This window comes from Prorops nasuta, unplaced genomic scaffold, assembly GCF_024137725.1.
Source record: "Prorops nasuta isolate Cenicafe-Biocafe unplaced genomic scaffold, Cenicafe_Pnas_1.2 PNAS00004, whole genome shotgun sequence".
Classification (NCBI taxonomy): Eukaryota; Metazoa; Arthropoda; class Insecta; order Hymenoptera; family Bethylidae; genus Prorops; species Prorops nasuta.
Genome location: NW_027116801.1, coordinates 4290821 through 4310172, shown reverse-complemented (window position 1 = coordinate 4310172; position 19352 = coordinate 4290821). Strand labels below are relative to the sequence as shown.

At 40.8% G+C, this 19352-nt stretch overlaps 3 protein-coding genes across 4 annotated transcripts in view; 1 reads left to right on the top strand and 2 right to left on the bottom strand.

The window, feature by feature from the left end:
- Positions 1-19352, bottom strand: part of LOC136772649 (uncharacterized) — a 38058-nt gene that overhangs the window by 6717 nt on the left and 11989 nt on the right. The window contains exon 1 of one of the 2 annotated variants that reach the window (XM_066725756.1): positions 3608-3630. The exons of the other annotated variant lie outside the window; for it this stretch is intronic. The gene's annotated coding sequence lies outside the window, so the exon portion shown is untranslated. Of the gene's footprint in view, positions 1-3607; positions 3631-19352 lie in introns of those variants that run through there. 2 annotated transcript variants of the gene reach the window in all.
- On the top strand, positions 4251-6890 carry Sfxn1-3 (Sideroflexin-1-3). The gene is made up of 4 exons (XM_066725109.1): positions 4251-4841; positions 5239-5415; positions 5964-6352; positions 6440-6890. Exons 1-4 carry the CDS (start codon positions 4657-4659, stop codon positions 6682-6684), a joined length of 996 nt encoding a protein of 331 aa, XP_066581206.1. The 5' UTR covers positions 4251-4656; the 3' UTR covers positions 6685-6890.
- Positions 7018-8284, bottom strand: mRpL2 (mitochondrial ribosomal protein L2). The gene is made up of 2 exons (XM_066725110.1): positions 8037-8284; positions 7018-7749 (listed from the first exon to the last, which is right to left on the bottom strand). The coding sequence occupies exons 1-2, from the start codon at positions 8272-8274 to the stop codon at positions 7070-7072; spliced, it is 918 nt and encodes a 305-aa protein (XP_066581207.1). The 5' UTR covers positions 8275-8284; the 3' UTR covers positions 7018-7069.

The window sequence follows — 19352 nt, the reverse complement described above, 5'->3', positions numbered from 1 at the left end:
TAAGAAACTTCAAGTTTCTGTTATAGCTGCAATAGTTCTTTAGCGTTAAGCTTACATTGTTTCAAAGTGTAATTATTCCTACTGTGCAGCATAGAACGTCAATACGAATAAATGGGAAGTATGACAACTGTTAACCGCAGAATCACTATTTCTACATTGTGACGTCGAGCATCCTTATTGAAATGTTATACAAAATCTCATTCTTATGAATTTTTCCAAAAATAAAGTTGCATTTTACTGGTAAAATAACCTTTTTTAAATAAACAACACGTGAATATAAAAATTAATCAGAACGTTTAGTATTAAAACGTTCGACAAGAAACGTTACACAACTAAAATATTAAAAATGGTTACAATTTAAAACCTTGCAATATTTATATTGTTTGTAGAGAGGAGAGTTCTTGTTACAGATTGTCAGATAAATAGGGTAACAAGTTTTTATAATTGTTATCCTATATTTCCTGAAAAATTGATTTAATTACATAGTGCTTATTTATAGCCGCGTTGTTCTTGCACGTGCCAATTCAATCATGTCGCAGATACATGTAAAAAATACTACATTAAAAAACTAAACAATGATAAACAAATAATTTTCATATTTGTTACCACTCATACACAATATGTATAGAGCAATATCATTTAAAAAGTAGATCTTTTACAACGAAGACAAACAGTAAATATATAAAATAACAAAAATACCATGAATATGTGCATGGGAATATTCGGTACAGCTTTTACCGATGGCTAAGCACAAATAAGCGAGAAATCCTCGTTACGGAATAACTTGAAATACCCGCAACAGGCTTTGATGCACATGGTAGAGGCTTATAATTACTTTGTGACTTAATCATATGCGTGTCGAGCAGGTATTTATTTGAAAGCTACGTCGCCCGTATCAAAAGGGACGAGGCGCGAAGCGTGCACGAGATAAATACTCGTCCTGACAAAAAGTGGTCACCACTGCAAGTTCTCGCAGTTATCCGAAGGTATAGCGAGGAACATAGACGTAGCACAGATTTATGGGCGGCGAACACGTATTAGTCCAGTTGAGTTTTCTCGGTTCGTGCCTTTCGTTTTCTGTCCCGATGTTAGAAGTAGGTCGCTGAACTGGCGAATCCTCCCTTTCAACTTAACGAGCTCGTTTATGGGTCCGGAAGCGATATCTCGGTACATTGACACATTGAACGCGAACTTTCAATGATACAACCTTTTAATCAAAATACCTCGCATATCCTAGAGATCTTATCGTATTCAATATGCAAATCTTACCCAATATGGAGCGTAATCTTAATACTCGTGCAAATAATAATCTATTTTACTATGGCAAATGATAACCTAAGAATTTTGTGTATCTCATTGAATAGTTGTAAAGATAAGAGAAAATACACTGTTTCAGAAAAGTGGTATTCAAAAAATTTAAATTAGAAGAAATCAAGTTCAAATGAACACCACTTGGTACATAATAAAAATTACAATGTTGTGAATAATCCAAGATGAAGCGTGAAACTTCTACTTTAAGGTACTTTAGTTGTATGTTATTTCTTGCTTCTTTATTTATGAGTTGCTGATGAAACAGTGGACTGATGCGATTTTGCTAAACGAACGATTCGTGCTTAAAACGGGGCGCAGTGCAAGGAGTTGCCGCAGAGACACAATGAAATGAAATGCAATTGAAAGTGTAGTTTCTTATGATTTAAATAGCCTCACGGAGAGATTGATAAATAATTTGTTTCTTTTAATTATATCATAATTTTGACTTTGAAATAATAATAAAAAAAAAAGTAATTGTACGATTGGAATTGTTTTAGAACTAAAAGAAAAAAGAAAAAATTTTTATAAAGTTGATATATGTAGCAGACTTAATTATAAAATGTTTATGATAACCAGAATACATTATAGGTATGGGCGATAGGATAATAAATTGTTACACAGAAATTACGTAAAAATTGAAGGTCATCATGCCCCTTCACGTGCACTAACTGGTCGTTGTCATCTAAACAAGATTCGTGAGAAATGAACATGTATTAAAGGTTATAACTTTGACCTTTCAATAAGAATCTGGGTAATAAAGCCATGTGCTATTTTCAGGCGTTCGTTCAATATGTTCATGGGTTTGATATTTGAGACAAATTTACTATTATAGAAAATATACAGATAATAAGTTATTGAGTATTGATAAATGAGAAAATGAAATATTCTACCCATGATTTCAAAGTATCTCTGATAGAAAGAGATTTAATGAAAACATTTTTATTTTTATAAAATGGTTTAACTACTAACCGTGTTTAATTAGTTATTTTATTAAAAGAACTTATAAAAAAATAAAAGCTCGTATAGTATAGCAATATTCTAGAAGCAGATAATTTTAAGAGTTTTTATTTCACATTCATTTTTGATTGGTAGGCCAATGTCGATAAAGACGAACGACGATATTTATCATTTCAGCTCTCATTAATTAAGATTCCCACCAGGATATAAATAGCCATTATATGCTTGGAAATATACGTTTGTCCTGGTGTCCGCATTTTGCATTTAGTGAAAAGGCACGTGACATACATAAATGTAATAAAGCTAAATAATTAAAGTTTTATAAAGCAGCCAACTTTCACATTTGAGTGTAAATGAAAATATTTTTAGCCTAAAGCACTTTTGCAAATCCATATTATGGAATAAGTTATTTGCATGTACTGTACATGTATGTCGTATTATAAAGCAAGGTTACGTGCACACTTAGTAAATATTTACTTGAGTCTTAAAGAAACATTATATGCTCGTATTCACAAGTGAAGATACCTTATTATCATATGGCAGAAGCAGGTTTAAATTACGTGGAATGCACTGCTGTAAGATAAATTTTTAAAGCTTAAAAGACCTACTGTTATTTTTGTTATATACTTTAACAAAATTTTCTACTTTTATCGTCAAGTCACCAGATTTTAAAGGCGGAAATACTTTATCTAGAATCTCATAAATAAAGTTTAAGATTCATAAGAAAAACTATAATATTGCTAGTATGAAAAATGTGCAAGCGTACAAGTGCCGTAATATCCGTTTAAGTATTTGCTCCAGATTTCGCGCAACCGGTTAAGCGACAAAATATCAGAATCATACGAATGGCAATATTTTAGTTTTTAAAAACAAAATTATTGAATATACCTTGTTAGAAATGCACATAAATCCGTCATACTATTTTTATAATATTTTTTCAATCCTTTGGGTATTACAAAAAATTAATTGCAAAGGTCCACGATATAATTGATTTATAGTCATACTACAATCAACCTCATGAATCGCGCTAAGTAGCATACGATTAATTAATAGACGCACAGTGACTATATTCTCACAAATATCTAAAAAAAACTTTCTAACGATAATTTGTTGTCTGTGTCATCAAATTAAAAATCTTTCGTCCTGATTCTAAGATAATTTATTACAGCAAGTTGAAATAAATAATTCTATTTTTAAAAAAATATACAAAATCATATTTTTCTTTGACGAACACCTGTTGCACATCCAGGTAACAATTTGTCCAAACAACGCATTATTTTTTAAAAATACTGAAAATATGGAAATAAAGGATAAATAGCTTTTCAAAGCATAAACTTACGTTTATACAATTTTACAGCTTCTCCTCCGTGCCATCACTACTACGACGACCGTGACAGAGTGTGACATCATATTAGAAAGAGAGAGCTATAGATTCTACACGCTCTGTCTTTATCGTAAACTTCGATCGGCTTTTTTTCCAAGCAGAATCGACGTAGGTCAGGCCGTTGCATATAAATAAATAAAGTAAGATAACATCAATTTTAGTAAAAAGAGGGAAACGAACAGTTTTAAGTTACAAATATCGTAGAAAATCGGTGTTTTGGATGAGAAATTTTCGGGAGAAACCCATGGATAATTAAGTGTGACTTTTTTTGGCGATTATACCGACTTTCAATGCGTTTCCATCTCTTGGTAAGAGGGAAACCTTTAGAGAACATATAGGCGTTGCTGCGCACGCAGCTGGTTTATCGATGAGCAAATTTGCGACCGGGGCTGGGACTGCTGTTGAGGGCGACGGGGACGGATAGATCGGAGGTGAATGAAGGAGAGCGAGAGAGAGAGAGAGAGAGAGAGAGAGAAGCGAGGAGGAAGAATGAAAGGTAGGAAGAGACGCGAGAGCGCGCGAGAGAGACGCAGCTGGGCTGTGGCAGAGAGGGCGGGCTACGTGTGGAAGCGGTGGCACAGGGGGCAGCGGGGGCAGTGTGGGGCAGCGGTCGAAGGGAAGGAAGGAGCAGGAAGGAGCGTGTCCGGACGCTGGACGATGGAATGAATCAGTCTGCGTTGAAAGTACAGTTGGCTGGCGCTTATGTCTCGTTCAACAATTACGTACCGCGAGACGGGAGTGTTTACCAAGACCGGAGACGATCATACGGCTTCGGGAGTCTCGTAGTGTTGTCGGCGACGACGCAAAACTCGCCGTTGACTCGCGAAAAAGTGGGCTGGTCGTCGCTTAGGAAGTGGGGTTCCGGTTCGCTAACGTCAACTCCGCAGGTAGGAAGAAGAGAGAGAGAGAGAGGGGAGGGGTGTGCCAGAGCTGAAACTGACTCTACTGCCAAGGCAAGCAAGGACATTCCAATTATTGTGTTTGAAAGGAAGCAATAGGAAACCATGGCCGGGAGCAAAAAGAATGCGAGACCCTCGGATGAGCCGAGGATCGATATCGAAAAGCCTATGTGGGATCAAAGCACATATCGTGGCAGAGCGCTACATTTTTTGACCTTAACCAATCCTCTGAACGTCTTCAAGTCGAACAACGAACTCGACCGAGCTAGAGAAGTCGTAAGCAAATACAGGTACTATAGGAATTGACACATGCTCCTGCTCTACACGTGTACTGCACGACATAGTCTTCTTTTACGCGTGACTGATTTGTAAAGCGATATCCACTAGCCACTTGCTGCGTAGGAAGAAGTTTTATTTTTATCCACGGTTCGATGAACTTCTTTCAATGTTACGCATGTATCAAAACCACGAAACGGACGCATTTTATCTCTTTTCTACCAGTGGACCCCACTCTAACCAGAATTCAAACCGTCTAAGTTGCTTCAATGAAAGATAATCATGCTTTTTTTCATACACTTAATCCCATTAATATACAGAGACGATGGACCCATAAGCGTTAAAATCTCTTATCGTCAACGACTCCCACTGTGTGTGTATTTAGTTGAATGTAATTTATAACTATCGTAGAAAGGGAGAGTCGCTAGCATCCCTGGGAGTTACGAAAGATGAGCTCTGGAACTACAAGTACCTGTATGATAGCGCCTACCATCCTGATACTGGCGAAAAGATGATACTCATAGGACGCATGAGTGCTCAAGTTCCTATGAATATGTTGATTACAGGATGTATGATGACATTTTACAAGTAGGTATTTCTAACTCCACATTATGCGTTATTACCAATTACCTAACGTCCAAGATCATGGTTCCGTTAACGGTTAACCAATAAGCGATAAGGAATGACCTTTACTACTTATTTTGTAGCCTTTGACTGAGCTACTTTCTGTATCAGATTTGATGGAGAGAACCCAGAAACTGCATTTAAATATAACGAGTATTAGATTTCTAGAATACTATTTCGAGTGATAAGCAGTTAATGAAACCATATAAGGGAGTCATTTCTATACATAGAATATGCTAAAAGTTCTGTAGCCAAGTATAATATAGGAGATTATATAAATTTAGTATTCACTATATTGATTCTAGAATACAATAGTGCAGTTTGGTATTTAAATTAGTCTTAACGCTTAAATATATGATTATTTATCTGTCGGATTGCTTTTAATGAATTGGATGAAATAATTATGATTATAAAGAGTTTCTTGGAAATGAAAATTCAGTCGATTTATATGACCATTTAAAGCTTTTGTAATGAAGCGTAATCAAACTAGCACATCATTTGCAATCTTTCAGGTCAACGCCAGCCGTAATATTCTGGCAATGGTTCAACCAGTCGTTCAATGCTATAGTCAATTATACCAATCGCAGTGGTTCCAGTCCAATTCCAACAGAGACATTGGTTCAAAGTTATATCGGCGCGACAGGCGGCGCGGTATTTACCGCACTCAGCCTAAACCATTTAGCACGCCGGGGTCCACCTTTGGCCGGGCGCCTGGTGCCCTTGGCAGCGGTTGCTGCTGCAAACTGCGTGAATATTCCATTAATGAGAATCACCGAACTTAAAAATGGTATAGAACTTCAGACCGAGGATGGCAACAAGGTCGGAAGCAGCAAACGAGCAGCGAAACAAGCCATTGCTTCCGTTACAGTCTCGCGAATTCTTATGGCTTCTCCCAGTATGGGTAAGATTTTGTAAACTAAATTTTAATTATGCTAATCTATACATATATTGATCTATAATATTTAATTATTTAAAAATAATGTTACAGTGCTCGCACCTATCATAATGAATTACTTAGACCGAAAGAAGCTTTTGCGCAACGCGAAATGGGCCGCGGCGCCAATACAGGTGTTGGTATGTGGTATATGTTTGACTTTCGCGACGCCGCTGTGTTGCGCGCTATTTGCTCAGCGCGTTCCTATCTCGGTTGATCATTTGGAGCCAGAAGTTCGGGATAAAGTCCTTACACGCAATTCGAATCTCCAAACGGTCTACTACAACAAAGGTCTTTGAAGGACTTTGCTGCAACAAGCGGTACTTAAACATATTCTCCGTATCAAGGAAAGCATCTCTGCTGAATTTCAGGAGAATCTCTATGACATTCCTCAGAGTGTATATTGACTACAAAGAGCAAAGCTACAAATTTGCCTTTCAATATTAAAGGCCAACGCAATTGCACAAATTACTAATGTTGATCAATAAATGTTTAAATTCAGTTACGAGATTTAGATTTTATTCAAGTTCCTCGTTGAAGGGTAATGCAGTCTTCAAGAGTTTTATGCAAATGAGTGAAAATATATATATCATTATATTATTCAATGATGAAGACAATAAAAAGACGATGCATTGATGTAGTAAATTGAATATTATTTTAATAGCTATCTCATAGTAATCCTTATCATACATGTAATGTCAGATTGATGGTCGGGTTGTTCTTTCTATTATCTGTAATATTAACGAACTTGACAGGACCAGGTCCTCTAATTTTACGACCACATCTTCCAGTTTTTCGCTGCCACAAGCCACTTCTTGGACGATTTCCTAGCTCTCTGTTTCTTTGAGCACTTCCTACTGGAGTCGATTCATGCAAAATATTTGATAGACGTCCAACTGTCGCCATACAAGTTGGATGTAAGCTAAATTTTTTTTTGCTAGGCATTTGAACGATTACATTATTATTCTTATCATTGCCTAAAATTTTGGCAAACGTTCCTGCAGCATGGACCAAAAATCCACCAAATCCAGGATAATGTTCGACACAATTGATAATTGTACCTTTCGGTAATGCCCCAAGAGGATATGCATCCCCTTCAAAAGCTCTCACTGCATTTTTAGGAACCCCTTTATGCGTACGTAGTATATCCCCTTCCTTCATATTTTCAGTTGCCAGAATATATTTCAATCGATCCCCACAACCAACAAGAGCCACATGAGCAGTTCGACAGCCATCTTCAAATACCTTTAAAACCTTTTCCTCTTTTGGTGGTATGTTTAGATCTTTTGGACCATCCCTGATCCAATCTATCCAATGATATTTATGTTTTATTCCTCCACCGATTCCTTTTGCGACTACTCGTCCTAAAAAATAAGTACTTTCATTAGCAAAGAAAGACTTAATTCAGAAGCAACTAGTCATAGATGAGCAAGTTTTATCAAGCAAGAAGCTGGAAACGTTTAAATTTAATACATCATGTTATGGTAGGGATCTACATTATCGTAAGGTAATAAGCTTTAAAGATACAGACAGTTTTTAGGTTATGTTTCTGATAGCATTTATCTTTGAAGTCATAAAGTTAGAGTTAAGGAATAATTCGAAGAACTCCTCATAATTTATGGTAATATTAGCCTGTAAGGAAAAGTTTTACCTGATACAGGATCTCTTCCGGCTAAATTTGTAACATTTAAAGGTTCCACAGTGTACTCATCTTTGAAGTGAACAATTCTCCTATAACTTTTTCCTTTAACACCAGGTTTGGGTAAATCAACAAATTTGAAGCGATTTCTACTTGGTTGTACCTGACATGAGACAGCTGCTGTCAGTTTAGTACAATTATTAACTAATGTTATTCTCAAAACACGACTCAATAAAGCAAACGTCGACATTTTAATTCGATCTTTAATTTAACACAAGTGCTGCTACCATCATGTGTGGCATGTGGTGAAAACATTTTATATTTGTTAAAATGTACCTTCACAAGGTAAACATAGTCAAATGAAACGCCGTCAGATGGCCTTAAAAATATTTCTTCATATCAATTTGCTATTTTTATCATTTTCAAACAAATAATTCCAGTAATTTATATTTAGAACATTCTTATAGTTAAATAAAACAAAAATATTATAAACCTACCCTCACCTCTACACATTATTATACCTTTTGTATCATACATATATTTACAGCTTTCCTATAAATATACTCGTGTATTTATATTAATTTTAAAATATGTTTATAATAAATCATAACGCTAAGTGCTTGATTATTGTCTTTTGAATTTTGAGCATAAATTACATGCGTGAACATTTCAATTGTTTGGTTAATTTTCAACGTATAATAGAGGATTTAGAGTTTATAGCTTACCGATTCTGCTTAATCTAATTTAAATAAATAAAGATACGCTGCATTCAACCGAGTATTGTATTTTAGCGATTATTATCAAGCACAATATGTAATATCGCAATCGGAATTCACAGTGACATATAAGCACGATAGCAAACGAGATTAATGGTTTAACGCTATAGAAATCGATATACAATTGCCAGCTAACCAAACTATCGAATAACTATTCCAGTAGACACTAAATTGGACGCTGAATATCTAAAAGTCAAAGCGCAGTATTAACGAAGGTAGATTTTATGATACGCGTCGTCTTGAGAGTATTAACGCACCAACTAATAGGAAATAAAGAGAGTATATACCGGTGGCAAAGGATATTAGCCAGCGAGACGGTATGCGAATTTAGAGATGGCGCGGAGCAGGAGGAGGGTAAGGGAAAGAGTGAAAAGTGAACGAGGGTGGAATGAGACCACCTAATTGGCCTAGGGTAATTATTTTATTAAGTGAGAAGATGGCGGATGGAATACTAAGAGCGAGCGAGACAGCGGGAGAGGAAGAGAGGGATGATAAGAGCGCGGTCGAGGGGGGGTGGGGGTGGCGGCAGGTAACGGTGTGAAGAGCGTTTAAATACCAGCGTAGCATGAACGAGAATACCATCAAGCGAGTTTTCCATATACGACAACGCGCGTTTATAAAGAGCAAGAGAGAGAGAGAGAGAGAGAGAGAGAGAGTACGAAGGTGAGTGCGAGGATGAGGAAGGGTTCGCAGCAACGTCAATTGTGTTGGTTGGCTTTCACGTGTGCAGGCTGATTCTCACCGTTAGACGCATGAGCGTGATTGCACCGCCACCACGAATGACAGAGATACCTCGGACAAAAGGAGAGAGAATTCGACGCGGAGAACTGCGAGCAATGAGAGAAGGACGGACGGGGATAAAAGCAGTCGGAGGACTGCTCGAGTTGCAGCAAGTTGGAGATGAAGGACGAGGATGGAGAACGTTGGCGCGAGAGAGAGAGAGAGAGAGAGAGTGCGCGCGCGCGCACACGCATTTCTCTCCGTTCTGAAGGAGGAACATCTATTACCCAGTACATAGGCCAACGAAGGAGGAATCGTCAAGGGAGGGTAGTGCGGGCAAGAGTAGTCGAGCGGCAAATTGTCCGCCATCTTACCCACCTTATACCTTATCTCACACCCTCACCGTAACCACCCTTCTCCCACTCCTCCCGCTCTTACTCTTACTCTTCCTCCTCTCAACCCCCTCCCTTTCCTTCCTCCCATTCTCCAGACAACCCTCGCAGTACCACCACCGCTCTACCGCCACCAAAGCTTTAGATTACCTACCCCTTATAAGCGCTCGTGTTGCCTATTTATTACCACGACTTATTCCACCCCTATCTACTACCCATCACCTTCCTTACGCTCTCTCTCTCTCTCTCTCTCTCTTCTTCATCTTTTTCTTTCTCTTTCTCCTCTCAGTATTATTTCATCTTAGCCACTCGCTCGCACCTCTTCATTTATTTCCTTTCGCTCCTTTTTTTCTGCACCACTTACGATCCTCCACTCATTGCCCTTAACGCTTCCGCCATGTACACCGAGTCCCGCAGCTATACAATATAGACACTCCAATAACACGATTAGACAGACTTACGGAGAATTATCTAACCAGCGACGACCGAAATTGCGTCGTCGCTTCGATTTAGATGGACGAACAAAGCGCAGCCTATTATAATTACCTCTTAGCAAGTTTTCTCTCTAATTACTCTCGACAAATGCATGCGGCACTTGAAATTTATCGCTCGAAACACTCATTGCATATTTCTGTTTACATTTATTTAAACGTTCGACCCCGGTAAGAAATTCAATTTAACCAGATGAAATCTTTACCGCCGAGTAAATATGTTCGCGAAATTCTTCGAAATCGTGTAATATGCTCGGCTCGCGTGATTTTTTTGCGCTTCGCTCGTCGCGTTTTTATCAGAGACATTGGAGAGCTTGTTATCGTTATTTAGCTGCGTAGTTGGCGATACGGAAGGAAGGATACGTAAATCGCGGAGGAAAAAAAACGGGGGAGAGAATGGAAGTGGTCGATGAAAGCTCGCTTCCGCGGTTAAGAGTGGTGGACGGATCGTTCGCGAGAATGATAAGGACGGGCGAGTGCAGGGCGAGTGCAGGGCGAGCGGGCGCGGTTGGATAAATGGAGAAACGGTGACACGGAGGGTGTTCGTCGTGGAACGCGTTGGAATATAGGAGGGGGGGGGGGTAGAAAGCGAAGGGACGGAGGGGCAACGGGGACGAAGATTGGAAGACGCGCGAGGCGAGGGGTTGTATTCGCGTTGTAAAGTTTCGCGAGTCACCGCAGGTTGGGTAGTTGACGGGTGGTTGCTTTCGGTTCTCGTTCGTTTCCTCTCGATTCGCTGGCCAGAGTGGTGGGGGAAAGAGGAAGCGGCGGCGGCGGCGGAGGAGGGTGGAGGTTCGATGAAAAAAAGTGGACGAGCGAAAGAAAGAGTGGGGGGAGGTTTCGCAAGCTCGCGCTGTAGGGAGGAAAAAAGTTATGCATAGGAGGATGGTCTAGGGGAAGAGGGAGAGGGGAAAAGAGGGAGGCAGAGAGAAACACACTATACGTGCGTGTGTGTGTGTCTGTAAAAAGGAGGGAGAAAGAGAATAGAGCGAAACTGAGACAAAAAGCAGAGGGAGAAAAAGACGGGTGGAGGGTTGAAAGTTGGATATGAAATGGAAAGAGTGGGACCATTGGTGAGAAAGAGACAGATATATAATATATATATATATATATGAGTGAGAGGAAGCGAGGAGGTGAGAAGGCGGGAGGCGGAGGATAGGCGGCTAAGCGACGAGAGTCAGGAGAATACGGTTGAAGGAGGGTGCAAATAATAACAATAATCATATTTCCCGGCAACATGGCCGCTGAAAAAGGGTGAGCGCGCAATCCTGTTTTGGAGGGAGATGGAGAGAGAGCGAGATGGGGCTGAGAGGAAGAGAGTGGCAGAGCCGGAGAGGGAATATAGGAAGGGAGGGTGGTTATCATAATATTACAAACCACCGCCACAGGGCCGTATCTATACAACCCCCTTTACACTTTCTCTCTCTCTCTCTCTCTCTCTTAATTACACAAACACGCAAACTTCAACACACTTACTCCATCTCTGCTCCTCTCCACCGTCCTGCAGCGCTGTATGTGTGTGCAGTGTACTGCAAAGTTTTCGCGTGCAATACGCGCGAATCACCACATCCAACAATTGTCGCGTATATCTATCAAGAAATTCCTTACCCTTCCCCTTCTACTCCTCTATTCCACTAGCTTCAACTACTCTTCGACTACAGCGCAACCCCTACTATCGCCAGCTTCGTTCCAGCTTTCATTCCCGTTACCACCCGTCGTTCAGGGATACCAGAGATCCCGTAGAAAATCTACACCCGCAACCAACACCGGCGACGCGATCTGGCCTTACTCTCCACGCCCAGTGACAGTCTTAACTCGTGACGTCACGAATTTTTAATATTCCACGTGTTTCAGTTTTTAGAACTTATTTATAGACTGTCAAAAATGATTTTTCAGTTATAAGATTCTTCTAAACTACATGATTCGACGAGGAATCGAAATCGTTGTATTGGTGTGTGCAGTCCCTATGAGCAATTAATTTTATTGCAGCTTATATATATATATAATTTCAGCATCATTCGTTTATACGATGCATATCGTTGACTCTATTTCACCGTTTGTTCTATTCAAATGGAGCAGTCGGCGTCTCTTGTTTAAGCCTCCTCCTCAATCTCCGTTCACGGTCGACGAAAATAATTGCCTATAAATTGGGAACGCAAATACGGCGGTATAGCTGAATATTTTTTGCCCTCGCACACCGCTTCCGGTATGACAATTCACCGGGTTTTGTTCGCCGTAATGCCGTAGAGTTTTTCCACCGCAGCCTCCCACATTGTCTTCCACCAGAGCTGCGAATATTTTTCGCAAACCGCCGGTATAATATTGATTTCGATACAGTCGATTCGTCGAATATCCAGATATTCTATAGAAGTATTTCACAGCGACGCGTCGCGTCTCTCCCATCTGAATTCGGATCATCTATCAACGAGGGGTGGATCACTGCTAAATTGTTTGCGAGCATTCAACAAACGGAACAACCATTTCGATCATTGAAGCTCCATCAATAAAATTAGAGAAGCTTTTTTTCCATTGACGAACCGATTGCTCTTCGAGAATAGTATAAGCTGCTTTCGGCCAAAGAGAAGAAAAGAAGCGTGGGGACCAAGAATATCGGAGTCGGATTGTCTGCGGAAGAGGCACGCGAGTTAATTTCATCCAGATGTTCAGGAACCTTCGAACGGTTCGTTGACTTTCTGCGGCAACCTTCAGCAGCGTCACCCTTTTAACGGTCTCCGGGATGTCCCATTCGTTTAGTCGAATGCCACATTTCGGAGTAAACGTGTATCTATATCTCTGATTAGATATTAATACTCGATTCATAATTCGCTCAAAGGAGCTACAGAGTTATTACCGAAGAATCTATCAGGCTACACGGATTGTAATTACGAAGAACAAGATAATAATAGAAAGTTTGCACTCTCTCAAAGTTAACGTTGCGGTGTAGTATCGTTTACCACGCCAAAGACCAACACATTTAAAAGTGTCGAAGAGGCGCGTTAGCATCGCATCTCATACAAATTTTAAGATACCGAGAAAGAAGCTAGGAAAAGTACAAGCAACCTGAGAGAAAAGAAGCTCGATCAAGGGTAGACAAACGATAAATAAGTAAACAGATTGGGTACTCGTGAAAATATTCGCATTGCCAACGTATCGCGACAGGTGAATGGAATCGGGTTTGAAATTGCTGAAAGCCTGGTTGCTCGTCGTCTCTTCTTGGGAAGAAGAAAGATGTTGAGTAGGGGGGGGGGGAGGATGAAATGCAAAGAGAAAGAGAGAGAGAGAGAGAGCCTGGAGTAGTACCGCGAGCACATTTGATGGGAGTCGAATTAAGAAGGGGCATAAAGTGACGGAGAGTAAGAAGAACCAGGAGGGGGGGGGGGGGGGGGGTTAGATCCGAGAATCGGTGCCAATGTAAGAGTAGAGGATAACTGAAGCTGTATGTAGCTACGGGAAAAGAGGAAAGCGTAGGGGTGGGGGTGGCGTAGGGTGGTGTGGGGTCGAAGGAAGCACTTAAAGAATTATCCGAACTCGCAGGAGGGATGGGATTCCTCGCCATCACGTGCTACAGTTCCCAGGCCAACACCTAATACCTACTAATACCGTAGCGTGTATCTATCTACCCTTTTACCGCTCTAACGCGAGTCCTACGAGCCAGTAGTACGGAAAGAGTAAGTAGGGTCGTGTTTATAAGTGGATACCTACGTAGTGGCGGCTCCGGGACGCCCTCGACAACCGAGAGGTCGGCCCCGAAGCTGGCCAGTCGACCTTAGTCGAGAAAAGGGATATTCCGCCAACTACTCCTGATCCGATCCGCGGAGAACGTTTGCCTCTTCACCTCCAAATCTCATCCTCCCCCCCCCCCCCCCCTCTTCTCTTTCTCTCTCTCTCTCTTACTCTAGTCGCGCGCTTGCTTTCGTTCACCAACCCTCGCCAGACCAATAGACTGGCAAGACTTCCCTCTGACGACCTCGTTTCTGCGGTTCCTACCAACGTTCTGGATTTAAAAAGTCGCACGATTTGCGAGAAAAAACCAACGGCTAGACTTATTCCTCGCCAAAACCTCTTCCTCCGACACTTGGTTCTCGCATTATTTATTTATCTTGTTTAATTCGGATCGCCTTGTTGCCAATTAGTCAGGTTTTACTATACCGGTGCAGCGTTATACCGTGCTCTTTATTTTTTACTCCCCTAAAATAGGACTCGCTGGAATACACTCGTGTATTTATTCTAAAGTGTCTTAGCAGGGGATTGTATTATTAATAGGAATGAAGCAAATTAGGATAATACAAAGTCTTCTTGGAGCTCGCTCGAGTTCTCGACTTCCCCGCATTTACATCGCATAGTTTTGCATAGAATACCTTCATCCATTAAACGTATTAACGCGCGATCCTGCGAGAGCAGCCAGATGGCTCCGATAAGTGTCTCGTTACCCCTGCACGTATATAGAATCGGCAATGCAACTGTGCCTGTAATTTCCACAACTCGTATAACCCTATTTATTTGTCAAGCAGCACCGTCGCGTCGCGCTGTGCCAAAATCCTATTGTCAAACTTTAACAAAACTAGTTTACTTTAATAAGAAAGCCACCTCCCTCTCCACCCCTCCCCCTTCTTCCTTCGCCCTTCTAACCCCAGCCTACGTCGTTTTCCTTCAATATTTACCACGACTGCACTCACCTTCGTAATTGTTTTAATTCTAATTAAAAGTTTTATTTTCGTCGCTCATTAACTTCGAAATAGTAATAATTTAATATGATAAACTCTTTTATAAAATGTATAAACTTTGGAACTTGTGGCAATTAAGGCGCTCAATCCTCTCTTCGCGGAAAGCTAATTATAAATTGTAACGAAGTGTTGCGCTTTCATCAAATTCTTCCAAGGATTCCTTGAACAAAAACGGATCATTCATTTCTCCCACCCTAATGTTCCCAGCTCTCCCTATATTCCAAAGAGACTGCTTGTCTATTCGCCTTCGGGCTAATTCTTTAAAATTTTACACCAGATAAATTCAAACTTCTGATCAATTTTCTTCACAATACTTATAACGCTATTGTTTTGCAGAATTTAATAATTACACGCTGAAGTAATTTATTTAGAAAAAGTTAACAAGTCTTTTTTTTTCAAACCTTTTACAGTGTCATTATTAGTATAGAAAAGCGGGTTAATACTCATAATGATAACGAATAATTATATCAACTCGTTTGAATGTTCTTAACCCTCTTGATCTTTCTGCGTTATCCACATAGTGGAGACTGTTTGTCTATAGCGAGCTGCTTTCCAGGAATTCTCTATCCCCGGGCGACTAATTGTCTGCTTGTCCGTGATATACCCTAAAAGACCCAGCAACCCCCTTCGGTGGATTCAGGAAATTCTGCAAAATCCCGTATGTAATTAATATAATACTGACTAGCAATTAGCACAACTATTAGAGCCCGGAAGAAATGATCTTACGAGTTAAACAAACGGAATCTCACCCTTCTGAATTTCTAAACTACCGATTTCAAGCGAAGAACAAAGAGAGCTTTTATTTTTCAAGTAGGTTATTTGACATAATAAGAACTGGAAGTAGGAAAGAGAGAGAGAGAGAGATAAAGGGAAAACTTAATCTTTGATAGTTTAATTCCATTAGCCATAAATCTTCTGGTAACAATAATAAATTACAATCACTTCTGGCGGAAGAATTTTTTATTGATAGAGCAACGCGAAGAACCGGGAGACTGCGAGTCTGGCAGGGTCGAGGAGAGTCCCCAAGCGGTTAATTGTCTGCTTTCTCGTGGTATTCGGTGGAAGTTCGAGGAAGTCTCGGTGACTTTGGGAGAAGGTTTTTCAGTGTGTGCTAGGTAGTGGGGGTAGTAGGCCGAATCTGTCAAGAGGAGCAAGAGCACATGTTGCTAACGCATTCCCCGACAAATTGACTTCAGACTGTTCAGACCTCGACGCGCTCCACGTCCGACCCAAACCTTCTTCCTTTTCGTTTTCGCTCCTTGCTCATCTCTTCAGCTACTTTCCTCCTCTCCCATCACCGATTCCGCCGTTCCTGGTCTTCCGCTCTTATCGGACAGAGAAAGATGGAAGTAAGAGGAGGGGAAGGGGGAGGGAGTAGGGGGATAACCCTGTGCGAAAACGATCCTCGCTAGCCCGGCCTCTTCGACCGCAACGACTGCGAAGACATCGACGAAGACAACAACGACGACGACGATGCCTTTATTATTAGCCGCGGCAAGCTAGTTAACCGAGTTAGTTAAGTGAGAATTATTATTTAGCTGCCGCACCCTGGCGTCCCCCAAGTCTCTTCGCCCGCTAAGCTCCCCTTCCTCCACCCCTACTCGCTCCTTCCTCAACCCCAATATGGTACCTCCATTCCTTATTTTCCTCCTAAGTCAATGCCACCGACGACGACGAAATCTTCTTCAGCCGTGAAATACACGGAAGAAAACTATTTTTGAATTTATTCCTCATCATCCTCTCTCCCATAACCAGTACTGCTCAGTTTTTGCGCAATCTTAACGAAACACGCGCTAATAAGCTTCCAATGACTCATAAGAATAAAGAGGAGCAAACAAGAATCAGATACGAGAAATTTCAACGTCCCGCTTAAATTTCAGTGCTTGTTTATGTTTACATTTTAATAACACCAACCTCTTCAATATTGACCTTAGGCGCGTTTTCAAGAAAATATCAAGGTTATTTAGTTGCTTTTTCAGGATTTCCGCTATTCCCCGTCTCGTTAACAAATATATATACACGTTTATAGGTTCTTGTCTGTTTTTCTTGTCGGTAAATTGTCCCAGTGTTAAAACACCGAACTGTTTTTATTTCTCCACAGTTTCTTGAAGGGACAGTCGATATTTCTTTCAACGCGAAAATCGTTATTTAAAGTTGGCTCGGCCAGTGATTTCTATTGTCCCGGAAAGCAAACCCTCCTGCTCGGTATGAAAACGTCGCGTCGGTTTTATTCAAGACGCGACACGTTAGGGTGTTATACGCAACAAGCGTTCTCGTTGACTGCGTCGTTGTCGCTCCTTGTCTCCCATTGGCGTCTATTTGTCCAGGAGGACCGAGGTGTCGAGCACTTTACGATTTCCGACTACTTTTCCGTGCCGTTTCTTTTCGTGTCTCGCGCAGCGTAACTCCCTCCCATTCAGCCACCGTACTCAGCTCCAACGGCCAACTTCAGATTGACGCTATACGAACCCGACGCGACGGAGACGGATATACAGCCCCAGTCTCCCCTCTCATTCCATCTCTCCCACAACTCTATTTATCTACGCGTAAATTTAAGAAGCTCCACGAATATGTTCGATGAAACGGATCATGCTCCAAGAAGCGTTCCCCACATTTTAGCGATTATTAGAATCACCAATCTCGGCTATTCCGAGAAACTACCTCGACAGATTTAATTCTCGTCCATCCAAACAATCTTCCATAATACTAAACACGTTTCTCTCTATTTTTCTTTCACCAATCTCCGTGCAGTATACTATATAGTGTATTCTTAGACGATAATCATTAATAATCTGAATGAGAAACAGCTGTGGGAGATACAGATAAGATAAAATTAATTAATCGGTCGACTATTATTTTTAGGCTAAAAATCCGTAGGCTATCTTATCGGTCGTTAAAGTAATTAGATAGCAAACGAGAGGATTAGGTTGAACGAAAATAATTTGGCAAGTGGTATCGAAATCCAGGCAATTAAGGGGGGTTTTGGTTTAGCAAGGAATACAGGTTAGAGCGGTGACCATTACGGTTCAGCGATGATGAGCCGGCATGCGGCAGTTTGGGTACACGAGGATCTTCCGTGAGGATAAGGCGACTCGAGAGAATTCTTCGAGGAGTGGTTTCCTGGACTAGTAGTGTGGATTCGAGGGAGGGATAGATCTGAGGAATGAGAGGATGCCACTGGCAAAGTGGGAGAGAGAGAGTGAGAGTTGGTTGGGGGGGGGGGGGGGAGGAAGGAAGATCGAGCAAAAGCAGTCGATGCTCTTATCTGTCTGTGGAACGTCGTAACGATTACTCGCTCGGTCTGTATTGGTATATAAAGGACGACGAGGGGATCGTTCTTACGCTTCGAGTTCGGGTTCGAGGGTCAGGATACACACTGCTTGGGAGACATTTTGCGCTTCCACTCGAGTCAGCTCTGCAAACCGGCATTGAACAGCATCTTAATTAGCTCTTAATAAAGTACTACGTAATCACGCTCGGGTAACTGTGCTAAGCATCCTAAAATTAACCTTTATCTACAGAATTATCTTATACTCTCTTCGCATTTTAAACTCCTTTCTCGTACAACTAGCTAATACACCAAAACATTCAATGATTCCTTGAATGACGTTCTAATAATCATGGCAAAGCTCTCTCTCCCTCTGTGATTCATATATATACATATATATATATATATATGGTTGAACATAAACCGAAGGCCAAAGTTTATCAAACGATTTCAAGCGCTTTCGTATAAAGTTTGACTTCTGATGAGATTATATCGCGATAATCTTTAGCCTTTGGCAGAGCTTTCCATGCTAATCGGTGGAAAGATTTTCCTCCAGCTGTCTGCAAAGACGTTTAATCACAGTGAGAGAGGCACTGTGTGTTAATTCGGCCTGGCTTGACACATAAGAACGAATAAAATTTCAGCGAGAATTTCGCTTTTTTACGATCATCGATTCTCGTGTCTTTTGTCGTTCGAGGGAGCAACGCTATATGATTTATAGTTTTCTTTGGTTTCACGAGGACGAGGGTTTAGGTCTCGGGAGAATCATACGCATCACCATAACATAATCTCGCGTGGTGTCGCGATGCATAATTCATGCTTGAATATCCTAGACAGTGATAATGATGACGTAAAAGTTATCCAGTAATATAGATTATCTAATAAATAACAGGGAGCTACTCATTAGCGCCCATCATCTAATGCACACCTCGTTTACTCTGATTTACAGACCAAAAC